The sequence below is a fragment of the Amphibalanus amphitrite genome, unplaced genomic scaffold (assembly GCF_019059575.1).
Source record: "Amphibalanus amphitrite isolate SeventyFive unplaced genomic scaffold, NRLGWU_Aamphi_draft 000190F_arrow, whole genome shotgun sequence".
Classification (NCBI taxonomy): Eukaryota; Metazoa; Arthropoda; class Thecostraca; order Balanomorpha; family Balanidae; genus Amphibalanus; species Amphibalanus amphitrite.
Window position 1 is genome coordinate 255,975 of NW_024881685.1, and position 25,421 is coordinate 281,395.

The following is a 25,421-nucleotide window of genomic DNA, read 5'->3' on the forward strand; positions in this document are numbered from 1 at the left end:
GAAAGGGTCATGTTGCATATCAGTCGATCCGTATCGTCGAGCTGAACACATCTACGGCGTTTTCATCGCTCTAGCATGCCTCTATCAAAAGTTATTTGCGAAAAACTGTTAGATACCATTCGTGACCTAAGATGACCTCAGGGCATAAACAAGGGTCACGGACACCATTTTCATGTTCAGTGTGTCTAAGCCACTTGTAATTCGGTGTTTGGGAGTGTTATAATGTCTTTTGTCCAAAAGAGGCGCATTTCAATTTTCTCCCATTGACTTATAATGGGGAGGTCGCAAAATTGACCTGACCTTAGGTCATCGATATCAAAATTCTGAGATATACATTTTGTACATGCTATTGCTCTTAGCAATCGCTGAAAGTTTCAAAGCGATCGGTCACTCGGTGTAGCTATGACAGACATTGAAACTTTTTATGAGGTGAGGTCACTTCAAGTGACCTGGTGACCTGACCTTGAATGACCTTGGTCTGAAATTTTCACAACATGTGTAGAATTGATGTATGATAAGGTGTACCAAAAACGGCGGCGCTCCGCGCCGCCGTTTTTGAGATATTCGCGAAAAACCACAAGGGGGGGTGTTCAAACACCCCCCCAGCAGGGCGCGGGTTAAAGGTGGCCCTTTTCCTTTAAGCATAGGCTACTTAACGTTTTCCTAATTGTCAAGTGTTGCATTGTCTGCATGGTGAGGAGAACGCTTACCGGTCAGAAGGCCGGTGTGTTGTGAGGAGGGCGCCGACAGGTCAGGAGGGTGCTGTACGATGAACGGCGACGCTGACTGGTCGGGAGGGCGATGCATGGTGATGAGGGCGCTATGCGTTGCAAAAAGCGCAGGCTGGTCAGGAGGGCGCTGAACGCGAAGATGTCGCCGACAGGCGAGGGCGCTGACAGGTCAGGACTAGGAGGGCACTGCACGGTGATAAGGGCTGCGACAGATCTGGAGAACGCTGTCCGTGAAGAGGGCGCCGACAAGGCAGCAGGGCGCTGTATGGTGGGGAGAGCGCCGACAGGTCAGGAGGGCGCCCATGGTGAGGAGGATGTTGTACGATGAGAAGGGCACTATACGAGTGACGAGGGCGCTGACAGGTCAGGAGGACACTGTATAAAGAGGAGGGCGCGGACAAGGTGAGGAAGGCGATGTACGGTCAGGAGGGCGCCGACAGATCAGGAGGGCCGTCTGCGGTGAAAAGGGCACCGACTTGTCAGGAGGGCGCTGAACGTAGAGGGCGCCGGTCTGGAGGGCTTTGCATGGTTAGGAGGCCGCTATACAGTGAGGAGGATGGCGACAGGTCAGGAGGGCACTGTACATACGGTGAGGAGGGCGCTATAATACGATAGGCGCTGCCAGGTCAGGAGGGCGCTGACAAGTGTGGAGGGCGAGACAGATCAGGAGGATGCTGTGTGATAATGTCCATGAGGGCGCTAACTGGTCTGCCTGGAGGGCGCCGAATGCACAGTGATGCAAATGGGGTTCACGAGTGGCCATAAATACCCAAAAGTCAAGTTTACCAAATCGAGTTAATTGCGATATGGCCGAGTAGACAAATGTTTGGGGCATCTGAAATCACATGGTTTTCATGTTTTTGTCAAAACCGGCCTCGTGTATAATCGTCAGAAGTCGTGACATTTTCTAGGTCGTAAAAGGACGGTCAGACACTCGCAAGTTCAAACGCCGCTGGTTTGCGTTCATTTCATACAAATTGAAAAAATTATGCATGGGAATGATCCCCAAAGCCTTCTGCTTCTAATGCCGGGTCACAAAAAGCCGTATCTTATTCGCTTTGGCGGTAATCTGACTATTTATCATCATGCTGCAATCGCAGTTTTTACTCAGAATAAAATGCTTTCGTTTCACCTACAGCACTTAACACAGTGTGTGCCCGTTAGTCCACCATACCATAGCCTTCCCTAATCATTTCTGAGTCGCATCGTGAAAGAATTAAGGCGCTAGCACAGGGTTGACCGGCGCTACAGAGGTTTTTGTCCGGGCGGTCGGGTGCCGCAGTGGGCGCGCAGTGGGCGGGTGGGTGACGCCGCGCGGCGTCCGGGCGGCGCGGCGCACGGTAGGCGATCGGGCCGGTCTAGCCTCGCGAAACCTCAAAGACACTTTTTTCCGAAAATTGGAAAACAACGCATACTAGTCGACAGAAAATTCATCAAAGATTACGATTAGTGCATTTGCATGGCTCAGGAGACATTTTTTCGTAGACAAAAGTATCGTTAAAGACAGCGTTCCGTAACACTTCATAAGGGGGATAATCACAGCCGATTTTTACGCTCTTTGAATATTTTGCGGAACGATGAAATTGCTAGGTGTTGAGCATCCATTTTGCATGGAAAGTGAAATTTAGATGTTTAGACGATTCCGCCATAGAAAGCAAGCAGACAAAATCAGCTCAAAATGTCTTATAATTAGGTTAACTTTTTATATTTTTTTTCAACCACTGAACATTACCTTCACTGAATTAACCAAGCCCAGCAAAAAAAGTTTTACGAGGATGAACTGAAAATAATGCTGTATCGCATGCACTAAGACACTATCTATTAGGGGAGCCAGTGAAAATTTGCAGCCACTTGCAGCCCTGGCATCCAGACACTTTTTCTTCTAAGGGTTGGCCGCAGTGGCGGCGGAAGGTATTCTAGGATAGGGGTGCAAACGATATTGAAGCGCCCCTTCCCGCTGGGCGCCCCTTACCATATACACGGTTGTAGTAACACAAACAGTGAAGAGACGTTTGACAATGTGTTGTACCTGTTAACACGTTCAGAATTACAGTTTTTATGTAACGAGAAATAGTTAGGTACATTCCATAGCGTAAATGTAACCTTCATAATGTTCGTTTAGAAACAACCTCATCACCATATCATAAGATTCTCCGAATAAGGCATATCGAAAAGAGTTCCACGGTTCAGTGAAATTAATGCCGCCCCAATCTCCGATAGGCGCCCCAGGTGATACATGTCGCCAATCAACACCAACGGGCGCCCCATTGAAATGAATACCGCCCTTCAACACTGGCAGACGCCCCAGTGGAATGAATGCCGCCCCACAATGCCGATGGCCGTCTCTGCACTGGAAAATCAGTTTCGCCCCTATACAGGCGCCCATAGAAGTTTGCAGAATGCTATTCCTGGTCATAATCATCTCCCCAGTAAAAAAACGCAAAATACGCCCTAGCACTAGGGGTGTAACCGCCCATACGGACAGTGCAATTTTACAGGCCCCAATCTCGGACCTCCCTTAACATTCATATGTTGTAAACGGCAAACCGCCCCCGATAAATGTTACACAAACTAATTTCCTCTCGCATATCGGCCATCAGGCGCCCCTTTTTGTCGCATGGAGTAGCGAGGTCAACAGGTATATTGATCGCCCTGTCTCATGCCAAACATGTACTTCCCAAAGAGACGTTGGTTCGTATCGTCAGTGCACTTGTGCTCTCCTCTATCAGATATTGCATCGCACTGTATGGCACTTGCGGTGTAACGCAGCTCCACCGAGTGCAAAAGTTGATCAATTTTTGTGCGCGGATTGTGAGCGGAAGGAGGAAGTACGATCACATATCTGATGTTGTAAAGGACCTTGGTTGGCTTAGGGCTGATCAACTGGTCTGCTATCACACTCTCTGCCTGCTGAAGAGAGTCATGTTCACGGGTCAGCCAGGTGATATAGCCGCGATGCTGACTACTGCTGACCATGGCTATGATACGAGACAATCTCACCAGCTAAGGCGCTCACATGCTGTAAGCACCTCAGGAGTCCGCCGATTTAGTTTTAGAGCAGCTGATTTGTACAACCACCTCCCACCCGATGTACGTAATGCCCAGCATATCTATCAGTTCAAGCGCCGTCTTAAAGATTTTCTTCTAGACGATGATATGATGTGAGGCGATGATACGGATGTGTCTGGTTGGCCGATTGACCTCTGACCCTTGTGGTGGTGATGTTGTGTGTGTGTGTGTGTGTGTGTGTGTTTTCATGTCATCTTTTATATTATCTCGTTTTATGTCCCATCTTTTTATTCACAAGACGTGTAACTTTTAAACAGCCACTGTAAAGTGGAAAGTTGCTAAATACATGAATTGAAATTGGAGCCTGCAACGCTATAAGCCCTCATATGTTCGTGTTGGCGTTCGGAGGCTATCGCCTTTAAAGACGTCTCCATACATGTTTCTTTTTCGTCCCACACACAGGCGCCCCTCTTTCGCATGCAGGCGCCCCTCTTCCGCATGGCGCGCTTCTCGAGTGGCTGCGCCCTCCTAGCCTTTATCGCCTGGCAAGATTATATTCGACAGGGTCGCAGCATCTGCCTTTGTTTCAGATAAGGATGCCTCCACTCTTCAGCATATCAAAAGATACTTTTCCCACGTCATTGCCACCCTCTTCGTGTCACAAGTGCCTTTATCAGTTGCGGTGTCGCACTGCTTAGCTTTATGGCCGCCGCACCTCTTAACTTCCTGCCTCCTCTACAGATTTTTGAGGCGCCCCTTTCCATAGCTTTAGGGTGCAGCTGCCCCCCTTGCCCCCCTGCTTCCGCCGCCACTGGTTGGCCGTGGCTTGGTGCACTTCAGCACAAGTGGTAAATGCCCCAAAGGGTGTTTTCGCGATAGCTCAAAACACCCAGGCAATAGAGAGCTGCAACTTGGCATACCTGACCTTTGATGCACGCTGGATCTTGTGACACCAACCGCACTTTCAAGTCAGGTCAGGTCACTGACCTATGACGTCATAAATGAACCTCTGCACGATCCTCAGATGTCGCAACCTTGCAACGCTCTCAGTGCCAGAGTAACTTTCACAGGGAGGTGAGACTTGCAGGATTTATTGTCCTTTAGAGGTCTTACAACTTTTATATCTCAGATTTTTCCTAAATGTCACATAAAGTCAGGTTGATCACGTGACCTCACCTATTAGTCAATGGGGAAATATGAAAACTGTTATTTTGGCGCCAGGAATGATATTCAATTGTCTCAAGTACATGGAATCGTTACTTCATACATTCTTTGCAAGATCTGATGCTGCATTTTTGCATTGTTGACCTTGCATGACGTCATTTATGACGTCACTAGGGTCATAGGAGTTTTTCGTTAATAACTCCCGATCAAATTGAGCTAGAGAGTCGACAAGGTCACCAATGGATTCCGAAAGACTTGCCGAATCGAATGATATGCGATATGACCTCCTTCGACCAACTTCGTGATTTGAAGACCTCTGACCTGACCTTGACTCGACACCTTACGGTCAACACCTTACGGTGGCCTCACATGAACAAAAAGTATACCATTCGACGCGCCTGAGCAAGGCGAACACGACAATGTCAAAATTGTGGTTCTGCGGCCATTTTTTGCGAAGTTATTCACCAAAAACCAAACCCGCTGCTTGGGTCACGTTATGAAATGGGGCGTTGCCGGTCGAGATTTACGCTGTTTCATGATATGTATAAATTGGTACGGCATAATCGTTTGAATAAAAAGTTGGTTTGGAAGCAATTTTCTACGGAGGTACACACCATTTAAATGTCCTACCCAGCTCATATCGTCATAAATTTCGACCTACCCTCAAAAGTATTCATGCGTTATTCGAGCGGCAATTAGGCAAATTGCAAGCTCGCCACAGAGCACAAATCCTAAAAGAGATAGTCCTTATTTAAAACATATGCTCATTGCATATTCAAGAAGGTTGCTCCTAAATATTGTGGTTCTAGCTTCAAAAACATGGATGTTATGAATGCCGATAGGTTTCGCGAGGCTACACCGGCCGGATCGCCCACTGTGCGGCGGCGCGGCCGCCCGGGCCGCCCGCTGCGCCGCGGCACCCGACCGTGCCGGACGAAAACTTCTGTAGCGCCGGTCAGCCCTGTACTAGCGCCTCAATTCTTTCACTATGCGACTCAGAAATGATAAGGGAATGCTATGATATGGTGCACTAACGGGCACACACTGTGTGAAGTGCTGTAGGTGAATTGAAAGCAAATATTTTTGGTAAAAAACTGCGGTTGCAACATGATTACAAATAGTTTGCTCACCGCCAAACCAAAATAGATACGGCTTTTTATGACGTGGCATTAGAAGCAGCAGGTTTCGGGGATCATTTTCATGTATAATTTTTGCAGTTTGTATGACATGAACGCACGCTAGCGGCACTTGAATTTCAAGTACCTGACAGTCATTTTACGACATCGAAAATGTCTCGACTTCTGACAATCATACACGAGGCCGGTTTTGACAAAAACATTAAAATCATACTTTTTCAGACACCCCAAACATTTGCCTGACTGACCATATTACGATTTATTCGATTAAGTGATGTTGAATTTTGGGCCTTTTTCGTATTTATGGCCACTCGTGAACCCCATTTGCATCACTGTGGAATGTGAGGAGGGTGCCGACAGGCCAGGAGAGCGCTGAAAGGCGAGAAGGGCGCCGACAGATCAGAAGGGCGCCGAGCAGACAGATGGGCGCTGAAGGTGAGCCGAGGGCCGATGGTCATGAGCCGATGGTCAGGAGATTGGGAGTGGATATCCGGCATTTCAGGATTGTGGGTGCATCTTCACCCACAAAGAGATATAAAATTGTAAATCTGGGCGCCAGTACCTTGTTGTTTATTGGGGCTTAAGGGCGCGCCGACTACAAGGTCATTTTGCGCCCACGGGGCGCCAGTACCGCATGAGGACGTCGCAATGGCGGCCTACCGTCGAGGGCGACTAGAGTGCTGGACACTGAAAATGCGCCATCGGCGCACAGAATGATCGTGGAAGGCGCCATCCACGGCGCCGTCGGCGCCCTGGATGGCGTCTTTCCAGAGGGCGCCTGCTAGATTTGGGAGGGGCTAAAGCACGGTGTGCCCCTCCCCCCTTGGCTGCGCCCCTGAGTCCTTTGTCTAGCGATTTTCGAAACATGTATCGCGTCCGTAGGGGACTTGGGAGCTGCCGGTGACCACAGGGGCCTTATAAGGCCCCTGATGACTCGGGACCCGTAGGCCGTATACGGCCTACGGGTCTCAGTCATGTGGGCCATATCACCACAGGGCACCGCATCTTTTTCGAGATAAATGACCGTTCTTAAGCGTGTCGCATTTTCCTGAGCATGATCTGGCGTTTACATAATGTTAAGCGCCTGACGGCCCCTCTCCTGTCCGGCTGACAGCTTACTGACAAGCCACCTGGCGATCTCCAACTCAACCCTAATTACGACGTTGTCCGATAGGTGGCGGGGTCATACAATCTCAGTCAGGGCAAAGGATTCTCATAATTATTTTGCTTTCATATTTTCCCCCTTTTTAAAGTCATTTAAAAGCGCTATTGCACAAGTAATTTTTCGATTAGCAGCGATTGCAGCCGCCGCATCAGGGTCCGGATGGAGCCAGGGAGCGTATGCCCCGGTGACGTCACCGTAGTGTTGCAGATTTGTAACATTAGCGAGCCCGGACGATCTTACCTAACTTATACGGCCTTGATCAGTCGGTCGGAACTCACTGCGTAGTAGAGGCGCCATGCTCCACTCCTTCGATTGGGTCTATCACTAAACAAAGTAGATGCCTTGTGTGGCAACAAAATGCAAAAGTTTGTTCTTGGGGCAAATATAAACTTTTGAGTTTTGTTGCCAAATTGGATGGAAAATGAGGACGATGGTAATGCCAATCCAAGGTGCAAAGTCTCACGCGTCTTGCTGTTACGATTTCCGAGCGACCGATAGCGTAGTACCTATCCGCGTTATTCTCGGTTTTGTCGAAAAAGAATACCTACCACGCAGTTTGCAAAGGGCTGTACAGACACAGAGACGGTACCGGCCGCTGGAGGTACAGACACAGAGACGGCACCGGCCGCTGGAGGTACAGAGACAGTACCGGCCGCTGGAGGTACAGAGACGGTACCGGCCGCTGGAGGTACAAAGACGGTACCGGCCGCTGGAGGTACAGAGACGGTACCGGCCGCTGGAGGTGCAGAGACACATAGAGACGGTACCGGCCGCTGAAGGTACAGACACATAGAGACGGTACCGGCCGCTGAAGGTACAGACACATAGAGACGGTACCGGCCGCTGGAGGTACAGAGACGGTACCGGCCGCTGGAGGTACAGAGACACAGGCGGTACCGGCCGCTGGAGGTACAGAGACGGTACCGGCCGCTGGAGGTACAGAGACGGTACCGGCCGCTGGAGGTACAAAGACGGTACCGGCCGCTGGAGGTACAGAGACGGTACCGGCCGCTGGAGGTGCAGAGACACATAGAGACGGTACCGGCCGCTGAAGGTACAGACACATAGAGACGGTACCGGCCGCTGAAGGTACAGACACATAGAGACGGTACCGGCCGCTGGAGGTACAGAGACGGTACCGGCCGCTGGAGGTACAGACACATAGAGACGGTACCGGCCGCTGAAGGTACAGACACATAGAGACGGTACCGGCCGCTGGAGGTACAGAGACGGTATCGGCCGCTGAAGGTACAGACACATAGAGACGGTACTGGCCGCTGGAGGTACAGAGACGGTACCGGCCGCTGGAGAGACACAGGCGGTACCGGCCGCTGGAGGTACAGACACAGAGACGGCACCGGCCGCTGGAGGTACAGAGACACAGGCGGTACCGGCCGCTGGAGGTACAGAGACAGTACCGGCCGCTGGAGGTACAGAGACACATAGAGACGGTACCGGCCGCTGGAGGTACAGAGACAGTACCGGCCGCTGGAGGTACTGTCTCTGTGGAGGTGCAGAGACACATAGAGACGGTACCGGCCGCTGGAGGTACAGAGACGGTACTGGCCGCTGGAGGTACAGAGACACAGGCGGTACCGGCCGCTGGAGGTAAAGAGACGGTACCGGCCGCTGGAGGTGCAGAGACACATAGAGACGGTACCGGCCGCTGGAGGTACAGACACAGAGACGGCACCGGCCGCTGGAGGTACAGAGACAGTACCGGCCGCTGGAGGTACAGAGACGGTACCGGCAGCTGGAGGTACAGAGACACAGGCGGTACCGGCCGCTGGAGGTACAGAGACGGTACCGGCCGCTGAAGGTACAGAGACATAGAGACGGTACCGGCCGCTGAAGGTACAGACACATAGAGACGGTACTGGCCGCTGGAGGTACAAAGACGGTACCGGCCGCTGGAGGTACAGACACATAGAGACGGTACCGGCCGCTGAAGGTACAGAGACACATAGAGACGGTACCGGCCGCTGGAAGTACAGAGACAGTACCGGCCGCTGGAGGTACAGAGACGGTACCGGCCGCTGGAGGTACAGACAGGGGGACGGTACCGGCCGCTGGAGGTACAGAGGTTGTGGCCGGTCGGCGGACTCACGTGCCGGGGTCGTAGACCTCCGACCAGCCGGCCGGCAGCGGGTACTTCTCCAGCATCCTCAGACGCTTCAGCTCCAGCCGTGGGTCGGGGTCTTGGCCGGCGCCCCAGCGCCTCTGACAAAAGGCGCTGCACTCGTGGTAGACGTTCCACTTGTTGGGACAGCCGAGCGCGCCCTGCCGGGGAGGCCGGCCGCCGGTCAGCTCAGCTCGGGCCTCGCTCGCAGAGTTGGCCTGCGCTACGCTACGTTACGCACTACGTTACGCTACGTTTGCTTTTTTGGCCAAAACTACGATACCGTAAACCAGAGCAACTTTGTACCACTTTTTAGGTTTTTGTTGAATATCTTTTTTAATTGTTGTCCAATCTGGCTAGTTTTTTGCAAGGTGGAAGCTACAACCTTTGTCAACAGTTTGCTCTAGAGTAAAAGATTGCTAGCATCTTGAGTTATTTTATTTTTTTATTGAACAAGTGGTCAAAGTTGTAGAGGGGTTTTACAACTTTGTACCACTGATTATAATCCTATTTTATTCAATGCTAACGAATAAAATGGTATTTTACAGAGCATCTTTGGTCCACATAAGTTCTTTTAAAAAATATCCTGACACACCAGGACTTCAACTGGCTGAAAACAATCACAGAAACACTGGTTTACAATGGGGCAACAGATTCACAGTGAACGGCTGTTCCAGGCTTTGGATGGAGTAAAATCACATGAGCACTCTGGCTTTTAAATGAGCGGCTGAGTAAGAACCACAAAACTCAGCACCTTCAGAAGTCACTTGACAGTTCTCTAACAAATGAAGGTGAATTGTCCACGGGTGCCAACCGGGATGGGAGGCTGGAGCTTGCGGATGACATCGCTGAATGAGTAGGTAAGAATATCATCATGCCTAGGCCACAACTCGGACCTGAAACAGGAAAAATCATATTGGATAGGTATGGAATACAACAGGCTGGGAAATAATCTGGATTTGGAGGGCTAAAAATGAAATATAGACGCAGCAGCATAACCAATCGACTATCAACATCAATAACTTCCAGCATTGACTGTCATAAATGACGAAAAAAGTATGCTATAGTGATGAGAAGCTTCCTAAGAATGATTTCCTGGTGGACCAAAGTTGTAGCATTTTGACGGAAAAAGTGCTTGCAACTTTGACCACCACCCCTAAAAAATGACCATAAAAAGAAAATGGGGGTTTTCTTCCTCTAAGCCTTTGGAGAACTCATGTACTTACTGTCTAGATAGCCAGTGTCGCTCCAGTTCTTACCAGTTCCGCTCCTTACATCATCCTAGCAACTTCTGTTTTTTGCGCCAAAATCAAGGCTTTTATTATAAAAATTCTGCTGCTGTCAAGGTCACATAACAAAAGCAGGTCTGTTCACACATAGTTAGGGCACATATTGGGCTAAATTGCCTGCATGAAAAAATGTCCCAAATATTACGATGGATTTTTTAAAAAATCAGCAAAGTAGGTATCTTTTCCATGGTGGACTAAAGTTGCACCGATGGACCAAAGTTGCTCTGGTTTACGGTACCGAATTACGATATGTTATATATTGCTACGTTACTGAATTACGGTATTTGTTAATTAACGCAGCAAATTATTTTATCGTACTACGTTATGCAATGTGTCATCATCCACTACCCAGTGGAAACGGTTAGTCTCTAGTAAGCCAAATACTGCGCACAATGATCGCCGGCTTTGCAGCATCGTCGGTGCGGCGGTGCCTACGCGCTACTCGCTAGATGCGCTGGACTTCCGACAGGGAATTCCCTGGGACTCCCCAGTGGGAAATCCCCGGTGTCGGTCCGGCCGGAAGAAAGACTCAGTGGTATTCATATAGCAGGCGTCTCACATCCGTGTAAACGGCCGGAGGTCTGGTGACGATATGAGTAAACTGAAAAAATTATGTACATTGTACAAATACAGCTGACCTGTAATTGCTACGGAATCCATTTCGTAGTTCCTACGTTATTCTTTTATTTTCCGTACTACGCTACCGAAACATCCCAATTACGCTACGAAACGGTACTGACAGCTACGGGTTACCGAAAACTTCAAAATAACGTAACGTAGGCCAACTCTGCTCGCTCGGCCCACCAGTCCCGTGGGCGTCACAGAGCACACGGCGCGCCCGCGCCTACTTTGAACAACACTGCCACACGAGCACAAAAAGTACGCGGCTATCAGAGACATAGGGGAGACCCGGGAGGTATGGGCCCCTTGGAGGTATGGGCCATCGCAGTTTTGAAGAAGTGTTGCGTATTTTTACACATTTGACCGCGTAAACTGGTAGCAGCCATTCCGTTACACAACCCACATGATTTCCAAAATCATGTTATGAAGCTGTCAGAGGCGGTTGACAGGTACTACGAATATCCGTCACGTCAAAAAATTGATTTTTTAAAAGAAAAACTCAAAAAATCAAAAAAAAAAATCCGAATTTAGAAAAAACATACCAAAGTTCAGATCGATATCTTTTTTTTTTGCCAAGTTATAGCGAAAAAACTTCAAAAATGATGACGTCAAATTTTTGAACTCAATTTTTAGCGATTCTGGACCACGTAGGGCAAAAGAAAGACCACCATTGAACTCCCCGTGACGAGCTGCATCGAATCGATACCCATTTTATGCAAAAATATCAACTTCGAAATTTGACCTAATTTGACCTGACCTTGACCTGATCTTGACCTGACCTTGACCAAAACGTGACCTAAGCTTGCCCAAAAGACTGCCTGACCCACATAATCGCATTTGTCATGTAAAATGGACCATAAAACATGTATCACACGACACTTTCATATTGTGACCCCCCCCCCCCCCCCCCAGTGACCTGACCTCTGTGACCGGACCTAATATCAGTGACCTCAAATAGCAAAATATGTGTTTGAAGAACATTTCCTCATCGATGATTTTCAATGAAATGCATTTTACTCAATTTTACAACGCATTTCTTGAAATGCCTGTAAACGGTGAAAATTCGACCTTTGACCTGACCTGTGACGTCATCGGTTTGACCTAGGTCAATAAAATTGGGTCACAAGGTAGTTCCCTGATAGGGCTATCCAACACCGTTTGCCGCTTGTCGCTAGGTTGCGTGGTTCTCGAGATCTTAGGGGGGGGGGGCAAATTGCCCCCCCCCCCCAACAGGGCGCGTTGCTCGGTAGAGCCCAACGGGGCGCGGGTTAATTGGGCTTGGTCAATAATTTTATTTAGTTTGTTTGTTTGTTGGGGATTAGGGGCGCGCCGACTGCGAGGTCATTTTGCGCCCATTATAATTATATTTAAAAAAAAAACGTTGCCATAAAAAGATATGCAGTAGTGCGGTTGAATTCGAATTGTTCTGCAACATGGTGCTGAGGCACATCCGAGTTGAGGTTAATCCCATGGCGTCCAACCCACCGCCACAAGGTCTTCATCAGCGGACGAGTCGTAACAAACTGTGCACGAATGGATATAGCAAAAACTTTAGGAACACTCAGCAATTTCCAATGACTCCACCCAAATAATTACTGCTCGAAGGCCCGGCCAGGGGAGGGCAGTGAGAACAGTGTCCCGGGCGGGCAGCTTACCGCCGTGGCGTCGTCGGTCACCAGCTTGCCTCCGTGCTTATTATGGGCATAGTTCAGCTGGAGATCAGTTGCTCCGTGATCATCGTAGTCTTCCGCAATGACTTCCTCCTCATCGGTGTCCCTGACTGCACAGCCGCGGGGCCGGGGGCGCCGGTCAACGTCACAGCCGCGGGGGCGCCGGTCAACGTCACAGCCGCGGGGGCGCCGGTCAGCGTCACAGCCGCGGGGGCGGGGGCGCCGGCCAACGTCACAGCCGCGGGGGCGCCGGCCAACGTCACAGCCGCGGGGCCGGGGGCGCCGGTCAACGTCACAGCCGCGGGGGCGCCGGCCACGCTCTGGCCTCTGATGCATACAGGCATACGTGTATATTATATGTATAGTCGACTACAGAATGATGTTCCACTTCTCAGAAGCTATCAGTTGACCGGAGCGCTAGCCGCTAAGTTGTGCCGTTTATCACGCAATTAAGGGTGTCGATTGTGAGCATTGGGACACAGCTATAATTTGTGAACTCAGCCCGTGTGATGCGGCACAGCCTACCACTCAGGCAAATAATTGCCTGTGAAAAGTGGAACATCATTCTGTAGTCGACTATACACTACAGGGTGTCCCAGAATTACCCGGACATTTATTTTCTGGCTAAAAGTACGATTGCGCTCGATTCTAATGATATACAAGCATCATACTTTTATAAGATATCCCTTAGCTATCGAGCTTGGGGACTGTGTGCTTTTGGTGACCGGTAACGACTCGAATCAAGTATTATCCAGAGTCAAGTAAGAGTAGTCCTTTTCCGTTTTCAGCTTAAGCCACTAATAGGCAACCATGGTGAATCAACTCCCGTTTTCAACTTTGTAAACGGACTTTCGGCATGGTTTTTGCTGGAGAGCTTCAGCAGCTCATCTGCAAGCAGTTAGGATTGAGCAAAGCGCAATTATATCAGCTAACGAAGCCAGAGAGAGCGAGAGATAAACCTGAGTGACAAGCTTGGGCTCTGCCAAAAAGGGCCATGCACCAGTTGTCAAACGGGTGGTTGCTTGTCATGGACAACAAACGTCACTGATCTAGCTAAAAACTAGCTAAACGATAGATCAGGATTATCTAAAGAACATCAGTCTACTTTCCACCACTATCTTCGCAAAATTTTGGAATTTGGGGTCCCTCGCCTGAAAAATATGCGAAAACTACGGAAAAAGCAGCGAAAATCACTACAATTCATCCCAAAAATATAACATATACAACAAAAAATTATATTGAAGCACACTTTGTGGTCTAACGAAGGTATTCTGTCATTTGAACCGCCCGAAAAAGGCGTGTGTGAACGTCAGATGGCTACAACGCCCCAACAGCAGAGACGGCCAGGCACCCGTCGAAAATCAAATTGTGAGACATTTTGAGCCACTGTGCACTCATTCGGCTTGATATGATGGCCCAACGACAGCCGTTAGCACAGAGTAGGTACTACTGCGGTAATATTCTACCAATAAAAAAACTGGATGCCGTAAACCAAATGGCCATGAACGGGTTTGTTTTGGAAACCAAATCTGTTGGAAGCCAAAGGTCCCGCCATGTTCAGACATGGAGCTTCTCCACTTCAGATGTAAAAAAACGCGGCAAAAGTGGTGTAGGCAGCAATTTTTGTTTTGAGGGATAATGCCTTATGACCTGGGAACACTTCGATGTTAAGTTAATCTTATATGATCGTATTATCCTCCGGCAGCAGGTCAAAGAAAACAGGCCTTCACCCAGTTTCGCGAGAGCCGTAAAACAACTGAGACCAGCAATGGCTGGCATTTTCAATCATTGTCGGCTGATCTTGTAACAAGCGTATCTATTGCACGTGCTATTTCACAGCCACCCTAGTTGACTATATAGGACGATAAAAAGAAAAAAAGCGCAATCATGTTTGCCTTATTTTATACGCTAATTAACAATGTCCGGGTAATTCTGGGACACCCTGTACATACGAGTATACCTAGTCCTACATATACAACGCACTTACACATTTAGGGAGGAGCGGGGCAAATTGGGCCGATTTCGGTTGAAAGCGTTATAACTTGACCGCGCTTGACTGAGGCATTAGCCGAACGCCATTACCCCACACGAGGGGCGGGGGGGGGGGGAATGGCGTTCAGCCAGGGGGCCGAAACGCCCCCTGTCCCTCTCCGTAGATATCTCCGAAACTACTGCAGATATCGCCACCAAACTTTTAGGAACCCTAAGGCCATCAATTATACAAGTTGTGGCCATTTTTCCAAAGGCTATGATGGGTTGGCCAAAAATGACGTCAGAATTACGTCACATTTTCGACAACAGGTTTCGTGGGAAGAGCTATCACGCCTACAGCTTTGAAGCTACAGAAAAATGTTCGACAAAAAAGTGTTAAATTACCAAGGGCGTATCCAGGTGGGTGGCAGCACGTAATCGCCTGAGGCGGTGGGGTTGGGGGGGGGGGGGGTAACTTTTTTTTATTCAGGCCTCCCTCCAACGGGCACTTATTTTCCCATTTACAGGAGGGCTCCTCCTCCTCCCGGCCATCTTCCCCACCCCCCAGGCTACGGCTGAAGTGGGAGCCTACCCCACACCTGGTGACACAGCCGGGGACGGCGCCCGCGGAACGGGCGGAACCGGGAATCGAACCCGAACCCGGCACCGCCCGCACCGCGGGTCGACGCCTTAACACGCGCAGTGGAAGGGGGGGGGGGGGCGGATTTAGCTCACCCCTCCTGTTTTTCGCCAATAACTCGCGCCGCAAACACGATATTAATGTGAAATTTAGGCTACCTGTCCAGAATTGAATTGCGGATCTTCTCGTGCAGGAAATAAGAAAATCGGCTCACAACTTTTCTAGTAACAGCGGTGTAAAGTCAAACATCCAGGCTCAAAAGAAACGACATATACCATTCGAAAGCTGACGGTGAGCTGAATCCAAAAATGTAATTTTTATCAAAATCGATCGATGGCCTTTTTTGAAAATTGCGTTTTTGTAAAAACTTAATAATCTTTTATTCAACGGGCTGTCCCGGACATTCTTGAAAACATAAACATGTATTTTTGAGTTCCAGTGAAAGCTGAACGCCAAAAGAACAATATTTAGCGAAGCAATATTTCCAAACATTAATATGCGTCTCCCACAGCCGACAATAAGGCGCAATCACACAGCTCAATGTCACGATGGACCAAAGTCAGCCACACAAAAGCGTGAAATGACCCTTATCGACTCGCAGACCCGGCGCTCTCGGCCCGCCTGACCGGCCACAGAAAGAACGTTCGGCTCTCGTTCTACTAAACAAATGTCACATTTGTCAGTTTAAAGGTAGTGTGCCACCTTTGAAAGATTTCCCATTTTATTTTTCCTAGGATAAGAAGCTTCTGTTTTTACCTAATATCGCAAAAAAAAAATCAAAAATGGGCCTGGAATAGTGCCTTTTTCGCCTAAAAGTTTATCGGTTTTTCGATATGTATAACAACTGTAGTGGGCTGGCCTGCAAACAGGCGTCGGCAACAATCGCGAATGCGGCGCACATGTGACAATAAGCAAAGGTCATTATAGAGTTACGACGTACGGGCAGGGGTGTAACTTTTGCTTTTGAGATGGGGGTGCACTTGGTGATGGGGGCGACCTTCAATGAGGATAGGGGCGCTTCCAAGGTGCATAGATGGTGCATACATTATACATTAGCGTCGCCACGGGGGGGACAAGCGGGGCAGCTTGCCCCCCCCCCCACCCCCGACCGGGCTCCGCCTGAGATCAATGCAGATCCGATGAGATTTCATGGGGTCGGCAAAAAAATGGGGGTAGTTTTCATGAATGGCTGTAAAGTCAAAATCGGTTGGAGTCGCGAGTCCCAACCAGAGTCGGAGTGAGAGCCGCCAACATTTTCAGGACTTTGACTCCAGGCTCGAACGTATCATAACTTTGATTCAATCCATGTCTTGGCTGGTGTTAGCTGAATTTTACACTCGGTTTTCAACACTGTTGTGGAGCTGGGAGCGACCCCCTTACCTCACTCTCGGGAGCAGCGCTCCGTCCACGCGCAGAGACCGGGTCCGTCTAGTACCTACGCTGACACGAAATTTTAGTGTCAAGACCATTAGCGTCGCCACGGGGGGGGGGGGGGGGGGGAAGCGGGGCAGCTTGCCCCCCCCCCCCCAACCTTCAACCGGGCACCCCCTGAGATCGATGCAGATCCGATGAGATTTTGGGGTCGGCAAGAAGTGGGGGTAGTTTTGAAGAATGGCTGTGAAGTCAAAATCAGTTGGAGTCTTGAGTCCCAGCCAGAGTCGGAGTGAGAGTCGCCAAAACATTCAGGACTTCGACTCCAGATTCGAACATATCAAAACTTCGATTCAATCCATGTTTTAGCTGGTGTTAGCTGAATTTTACACTCGGGTTTCACCAGTCTAGCACGCTGACACGAAATTTTAGTGTCAAGACCTAGCTCGAAAAATTCGGGGTTGGGTTGGGGTCGTTTCCGACTCTGGCCAAAGGTCTGTGACATGTTCAAGTGCCGTTAAAGTACCACAGGGCTAACGAGGGCCGTGCGTAGGCTCCTAAAAAGTCCCACTGAACTCTAAGAACTAAGAAGGGATCCCACGCTAGCTTCCGAGGGACCCAAACTGACCTCTGAGGGCCCTCAGGCCGGCACTTATGAACACCACTACGATCTTTCACCGCTGATTCTGAAGGGTCGGGCGCAAATCTTTGAGAGCCACTTTGGCAGTCCTTTTAAGGGCCTCCGCCGGTCTCAACAGCCCCATATTGGCTTCTGAGGGTCCATCGGTGAGCAAGGGGCGGAGGCGGACCCATGGTAGTCTCTGAGGGCCCTTTCGACTTTGATGACCATCCTTACGACAGGCCTATGAAGACCTACACGGGCCTTATCATAGAGGGGCCACGTGTGCCTCTGAGCAGGGCTGCGAGGTCGGGGTCGGAGTCGGTCGGAGTCGACAGCTCTGACCGGAGTCGAAGTCGGTTTTGGAAGCCGGGGTCGGATTCGAGTCGAAGGCACCGATAAATCCATCACGGAAACTGAGCATGCTAGAATATGGATTTTTAGAAGGGTGAACCGATTCCCTGGATCATTTGCAACTCTTTTTTCTGGATAAGGTTTGGGATCATCTGCACGGACCCGTCCGAGGGAGGGAGGGGGAGGGGCCCTACAGACCCATTGTATCCTTCCCATTAATAGGCTCTACCCTGCTAAACTAACGTAACGGGTAATGCGTTTTTAACTGACGTAACTGATTTTGCCCAGGAAATCCTAAAAAAATACTTTCTACATTTCATAGCTAGAGGAAAAACTGCATCACCATTGCATTCCTCGCGCGCCATGGCGCGTCGAGTGACATATAAAACGTGTAAGTAATGACTATAGAAAGGCATGATTAAAGACCAAATTGGATTTTGTCCCCCCCCCCCAACCGAAAATCTCTGGCGACGCCTATGGATGCAGATGAGTCCAATGGTACAAAGTTGGGTATTATGAAATAAAATTGAATTCGTTTGCACGAATATCAATCAATCAATTGAATTTATAACGAATGGCATTTTACTTTTTTATTCCAACCTCTTATAGAATTGGGGTGCCCTTTTTATGCTCGTCGACTGGCGAGACCCACTTTTGCTGGAATCACCTTTTTCATTGGGCGCCCTTCTACTGCTGGGGTCGCCTCTCCCTCTCTCCTGCTGAGGTCACCCCTCATTCTGCTCGGCGAGACTTACTTCTGATTGGCGCTCCTCCTCTGCTGGGGTTTCACTTTTCTGCTGGAGTCTGACATTTCCCTTGCCGGGTATGCCCTATTTTTGCTAAAGGCGTCCCACCACCTCTGCTGGGGGCGCCCCCGGCCCCAATGCTGCTGGACGAGCCCAACTTTTGCTCCAGGTGCCCCTTTTGTATTAGGGCGCCTGAGCCTCTCTTTTTTAGGCATCCCTCCCCCGGTAGGGCGCCCCTTTCTGGTGTGGCGCCCCTTTCTGCTGGGAGCGCTCCTCTTCTTCTGGGGGCGCCCCACTACTGCTGGACGAGCCCAACTTTTGCTTGAGGTGCCCCATTTATATTGGAGTGCCTCTCTTCTTCTGGAAGCATCCCTCTTCTGGTGGGGCGCCTCCTTTCTGCTGGGGTGTCCTTCTTCTGCTAGGGCACCCCTCTTCTGGTGAGGCGCCCCTTTCTGCTGGAGTCGCCCGTGTTCTACTGAGGAAGCTCTTCTACTGGGCGAATCCATGCTTGAGGTGCCTCATTCCTACTGGGGGCGCCTCTCCTCCGCTGGGGCGCCAGTCTTATGCTTGACGATCCCAACCTACGTTGGAGGTGCCCTACTTCTGCCTCGGGCGCTCCACTTTTGCTGAGAAAGTCCCGCTTTTGCCGGGGTGCCCCTTTCACCCATTTTTGGGGGACGATACGACTGGACGCTTCCCAAGCCCGCAAGCATCACGACGCCGGTCACGAGACGGAATGTAGCCGGGAAATCACCCTCGCCATCTGCTCAAGAGCTTATCGGTGTCGGGCGGCGTGTGGTGCGCCGCTTAGCCTATGGGGGTGCACTTTGACGTGATGGGGGTGCACTTTCAGGGGATGGGGTGCACCTGCACCCCCATACATATAGAAAGTTACACCGCTGCGTACGGGAATGAGATATCAGCTGTCTAATCGTAGACAACACAATGTCGAGCCGTAAACTGTAAGCCTGGTTGGGTATTGTTTCTTTTATTTGGCTGTCGAACATTATTTATGGTTTGAAATATGATTTTATGTAAAATAATTGATATGAAAAAGCCGTCTCTTAAGTTATGACCCCATTTCACCACACGCAAGTGGCAGAAATGACAATGATCAGCTGACGCATTTTTCTTGGCCGAAGTCAGAGCGCGCGGCCCGACGCACCACCACCGCACCACAAAGTATGAGCAGAAGCCGCGCCCAAAGCCAGGGCCCCGGTAACGTGAGGTAGCCGAGTCGGGGCAGCGTGCGCTGACCCAAGCCAGGGCCGCAGCTTTGGGCGCGGTCTACCGCATCCCTGCGGGCAGCCCCGGGCTATCACATGACACCGGGAGGACGCGCGGCCCCGGCTTGGGTCAGCGCACGCTGCCCCGACTCGGCTACCTCACGTTACCGGGGCCCTGGCTTTGGGCGCGGTCTACCGCACCACCTAACAGGCGTGTTCGAAACCGCAGGAGATGCTGATGAACGGGTTTATCGAAACTTGATTGGATGAGCATATCGGTAATAGCGATTTGAGTGTGTGCATTTATTGTTCATAGTGGTGTGAAATGTGGTTGGGGTACGACCGACAACCCGTCGGGGCGAATTTCGCACTGGGGTACTCAAAATTTGAAGAATTTAAGACGTTTCCATGAGTTTTGAAGGTATGGATAAGTTCTAAAAATCCGGTTCTCCTTATCTGGGCCATTAACTCCATACACTGGCGGATCCGGGGGGGGGGGGGCACGGGGGCCATGGCCCCCCCAAAGGCCTAAAGTGGCCTGTTTGCCCCCCCCCCCCAAAAACGCCAGAAAAATTGCTAAGAAAATATACTTTGATGGAGGTTTTTAGCCACTTGGTGAAGTAAAGCTTTCCACAGCATAATATGGAAGCAATATAGTAGCAGTGAGGGTCAGTCAAAAGTTGCGCGAGCGGGGTCGACCTTAAAAAAAAAGACTTGTTGGCACGTGTTTATGGCGCTGCAGCTGGTAGTTGGCGGTGTTTCGCGTGGTGTGGCATCACTGGCGGATCTGGGGGAGGGGGGGGGGGCACGGGAGCCTGAGGTGCCCCTGACAGGCCCGTGGTGCCCTTGCTAGGCCTGTGGTGCCCCTGGACCCAGGCAGGCCTGTGGTACAGTCCACAGCAGAAGTAATGTGGGGTTTCAGTCATGGGTATGTTCTGCTTCTGAAGCTTAGGAACGATTAGCCAGACTACAATGAAACTTTGAATGTAGCTTATATGTATCGTCACCCTTGCAGCTGCAACTTTAGCTATTGACATCTTCTTTTCAATCACTTCGCATTAAACAATCGCCAGTCAAAGCCAACCGTTGAGTTTGGTAAAACCCTACATTACTTTAGCGGTGGGCTGTACCTCTGGCGGGCCTAGGGTGCCCCTGCTAGGCTGCTGATGCCCCTGGGACCTGACAGGACTGTGGTGCCCCTGACAAGCCTAAAGTGCCCCCAACAGGCCCGTGATGCCCCCGACAGGCCCAAGGTGCCCCTGCGTGATGCCGTGATGCCTGCGAGGCCGGTGGTGCCCCCTGCGAGGCCGGTGGGGCCCCTGACAGGCCCATGGTGCCCCTGCTAGACCGGTGGTGCCCCTGGCAGGCCTGTGGTGCCCCTGCTAGGCCGCTGGTGCCCCTGGGCCCTGACAGGACTGTGGTGCCCCTGACAGGCCCAAGGTGCCCCTGCAAGGCCGGTGGTGCTCCTGTAAGGCCTGTGGTACCCCTGCTAGGCCTCTGGTGTCCCTGCCAGGCCCATGGTGCCCCTGCGAGGCCGGCGGCGCCCCTGGCAGGTCTCTGGTGTCCCTGACAGACCTGGGGTGCCCCTGACAAGCCTGTGGGGCCCTCACAGGCCCGTGGTGCCCTTGCTAGGCCTGTGGTGCCCCTGGCGGGCTGGTGGTGCCCCTACTAGGCCGGTGGTGCCCCTGACAGGCCTGTGGTGCCCCCGGGCACCAAGGGGGTCATGACCCATGTGGCCCCCCTTGGATCTGCCACTGATGCATAATATATTGATTTGTAAAGGCGTTATGGCTTATGCAATATGCAATTGCAGGCACTTGGTATCCCTCACTTATCCCTCATTGGGGCTCTGGCGGGCTCCTGAGGGCCCACGTCTATCTCCGGGAGCCCATATAGACAGGCTCCTTTGGGTCCTTTCAGTACACTATAGCATAAGAGGTCTCCATGCGAGTCCTATACATACATCTGAGGGCGTACCCTGATGTCTGAGGTACCCAACTGCAGCTCCAATGGTCTCTTCTTACACTGGCGGATCCAGGGAGGGGGCATTTAGGGCCATGCCCCCTTCCCAGAGGCCTAAAGTGGCCCGTTTTCCCCCTCCCCAAACGATAATGAAACATAGTTCAATCAGGGAGTGGCCCAGGAGCCGAGTTAGACAGGGCTGTTTTACCACCTCCCGGCCCGCAAAGGGACCCAAGCACTGACTCGAAGCGGGTTAAAGAGACCCTCCCACCTTCAAAAAAGTTAATGAATTGGCATGAAAGTGATGTCGCTAGGTTCAGAAAGGGCGAAAACGAATATCTACCAAATTTTATCGAAAAATATTCACCGGTTTTCAAGAGATTAGACTTTTATTTTTGTTTACTTTTTGGGATATCCGCTGCTGTTCCTAGCGACTTTATTTGAAAGTGCGGCATTTGTTGCGCGCAAAGCAGCCTATACCACCGCATGCTACCAAACGTTTTAGTAAAATATTAAAAATCATTAGATCTCCGCTGACGTCACACATTCAGAGGGGTATCCAAAAGCATTAGCCCCTCTGAATCAAAATGCTGCAATTTTGAAATTCAATATTTCCGATTTAAGGCATTTCTCGATGTTGTGAGTGCGTGCCGAAACCGGTAATTGTGAGCCAGGGACCCCATTTTGGCTATCTCAGCTCAAATCTAATGTTAAGGTGGGAGGGTCCCTTTAACTGGTCGATAAAAACAATGGTAAGTGTTTACAAAGTAATATAAAGGCATGGGTCGGGTGGGCTACCATTTATATATTTTTCTTTTTAGTTAAACAAAAATTCATAGTGTCAGGGCTGTGACGAAAAATAAGTGGCCTAAATCCGATGAGAAAACAGGATTTGGGGGTACCCTAGGTTTGGCTCCTGCATGAGTTGGCCCCCCCCCCCAAAACGCAAGCCTGGATCCGCCAGTGAGTCTCCATACGGTCTAGGAAAGCTGGCACACTACCTTTAACTGTCCACATCGCTGTTAAATTTATTCAGGATACCTACCTGTAAAGAAAATTCATTGTTCTGTCATCTTCATATCATGCATTAATTTGCATTTGTTCATGTCTACTTTGCTCAATTGAGCTTGGTATCATGCCCATATAAGGAAAATTGGCCGCGCTGAAATGTCAGAGGTTGCACCGGCCTCAGCTCGGGTGGAGTGGGGGTAGCGCCCGGCGGGGCAGGGTAACCTTTGACCGGTCGCACGGCCGAGCAGCTGTCACCAGTACAGCCTCTGACAGTGAAACCCCGCTCACTTCCCCTGCGCGGGCACTGATCGCAGCTGGATGGAACAAAACATGTATAAGAAAAATGTAAATTAAAGCATGTTGTAAATCAAGCAGAACAATGAATTTTTTCCCAGGTATCCTGAATAACTTTAATAGCGATGTGGACAATTAAAGCGACAAATATGACATTTGTGTAGTAGAACGAGAGCCGAACGTTCTTTCCGTGGCCGGTCAGGCGGGCCGAGAGCGCCGGGTCTGCGAGTCGATAAGGGTCATTTCACGCTTCTGTGTGGCTGACTTTGGTCCATCGTGACACTGAGATGTGTGATTGCGCCTTATTTTCGGCTGTGGGAGACGCAGATTAATGTTTGGAAATATTGCTTCGCTAAATATTGTTCTTTTGGCGTTCAGCTTTCACTGGAAATCAAAAATACATGTTTATGTTTTCAAGAATGTCCGGGACAGCCCGTTGAATAAAAGGTTATTAAGTTTTTACAAAAACGCAATTTTCAAAAAAGGCCATCGATCGATTTTGATAAAATTACATTTTTGGATTCAGCTCTCCGTCAGCTTTCGAATGGTATATACCGTTTCTTTTGAGCCTGAGATGACCTTCCGACGAACCGTGCTTACCGCTGATTGTATTTGATTAGCGTCAAATTTTGTAAGCAGACTAAGAAATGTACAGGCAATCTTATGATCAAAGAATTTTGAAAATCGGGCGGTAACAGCTTGAGTTATGAGTGGGTAAACACAAAATTGTGATTGCCGCGTTTCCCGCGTCCGCCGATCCCGCTTCAGCCGGCGACATCTTACCCTTAGCAGGCTTCTAATTGCCGCATTTATTGTTGGATTACCTAAAAATTTACCATACATACTCACAAATGTATGTTCTTTCGTATAGTGACAAAAAGAAAAAGAAAATCGGCCGGTAACTTTTTGAGTTATCGGCGTGTAAATGCAAAAAAAGTCGCTAATATGGCAGATTTGACCACATTTGACCTCATTTGACCTTGAAGATATTGACCTAGGGTCATGAAATTCACACACAACAGAGTTCCCCAAGGCCTTCACCTACCCTCCAAATTTCGTCTTTCTAGCTCCAGTGGGAGCTGAGATCTTGGGGGGGGGGGCGACATCCGCCCCCCCTTCCACTGGGCGTAGTACTCGCAACCCTTCCACTGCGCGTGTTAACCGACTGCACCACCAGGGCCACTATCGTCATTTTATCGTCATTTAACCCTCGCCGGACCTATTGGTTTTCTACATACGCGCCGGCTGAGGGGGGGGCGGGTACGACCCCCCTCGCCGTTTCGCCCCTGGTGGAGCTAGCGCGTCGCGGAAAAAACGAGCGTGTGCGCCGTTACGAGATGCAGAGATTGATACCCGATTTTAAGGTCCTAGGTCAACCGGTGACCTCTGAGATCAGGTCAAGTGCCCCAAGGTACGGTTCAGTTTTTGGTATGTATATTACTTCGCAAAAAACGGTCGCAGAGCCGCGATTTTGGCAGCATCGTGTTCGCCTCGCTCAGGCGCGTCGAATGATATACTGACAAGTATATCATTGTATATGTTACAGGGAGTATGCGATTTCAGTTAGTTTGCAACGACCCTAGGGTGGTTGTAACCTCCCTGAACGATCAGTTTGTTTGCAACGACCCTAGGGACGTTACAAAATAACTGCTCGTTCCGGGACGTTGTAACGAAACTAGGGTCGTTGCAACCTCCCTAGTTAGTATGCAACGAACCTAGGGTTGTTACAAAATAACTAGGGAGTTTAAGAAATCATCGAGTCTCGTTTCACAGGGGGCACATGGGGGGGGGGGGGTTGCCACTCCCCCAGGTAGTCTTTCTGCTCTGCACTGCACTCAACATTTTTAGAGCTAGAAGCCTGATTTTTGGATAGCTGCTCCTCTATCCTTTCTTGATGTTCACTAAAAAATTCAAGTTTTTGTGGTTTTTGGTTTCGGAGATATGACCTTGTTTTTCAGGTCATGTCATGACCCAAATGGCCAATTCTCAACATCTTGCGTTGGCTATGGGCCTTGTGAGCTTTTGACACCTTGATTTCGGCCTTTTTTCCAGTCTTACCTCCCACCTATCATAGAACATGTTGTTCGACGATGTACAGATGTCAAGGTCAGGGATAAGGTCAACCTAGGTCATCTAAAATAATTGCGTTTTAGGCAAGCTGAATTTACTTTTCGTGAAGTTTTTTGACTGCATTCCTGGTGAAAGCTTCTCAGATCATGGTTTCATGTATGTAATATCCCGGCGGCCGCTGGGCCTCCGCGCCACCCGCCGGCCGCTGGGGGGGGGGGCATAAAGTTGCCCCCCCTTTACTTCTGCGACGATA

General features: G+C 50.1%; 1 protein-coding gene across 3 annotated transcripts in view; it reads right to left on the minus strand.

The window, feature by feature from the left end:
* The window catches only part of LOC122384443 (polyglutamine-binding protein 1-like), a 52,842-nt gene that overhangs the window by 3,832 nt on the left and 23,589 nt on the right, over nucleotides 1–25,421 (minus strand). For all 3 annotated transcript variants that reach the window (XM_043371827.1, XM_043371828.1, XM_043371826.1), the window contains exons 3-4: nucleotides 12,890–13,014; nucleotides 9,313–9,485 (exon numbers count right to left, since the gene is read on the minus strand). In XM_043371827.1, coding sequence (XP_043227762.1) covers nucleotides 9,313–9,485; nucleotides 12,890–13,014 — 298 coding nt within the window. The remainder of the gene's footprint in view (nucleotides 1–9,312; nucleotides 9,486–12,889; nucleotides 13,015–25,421) is intronic.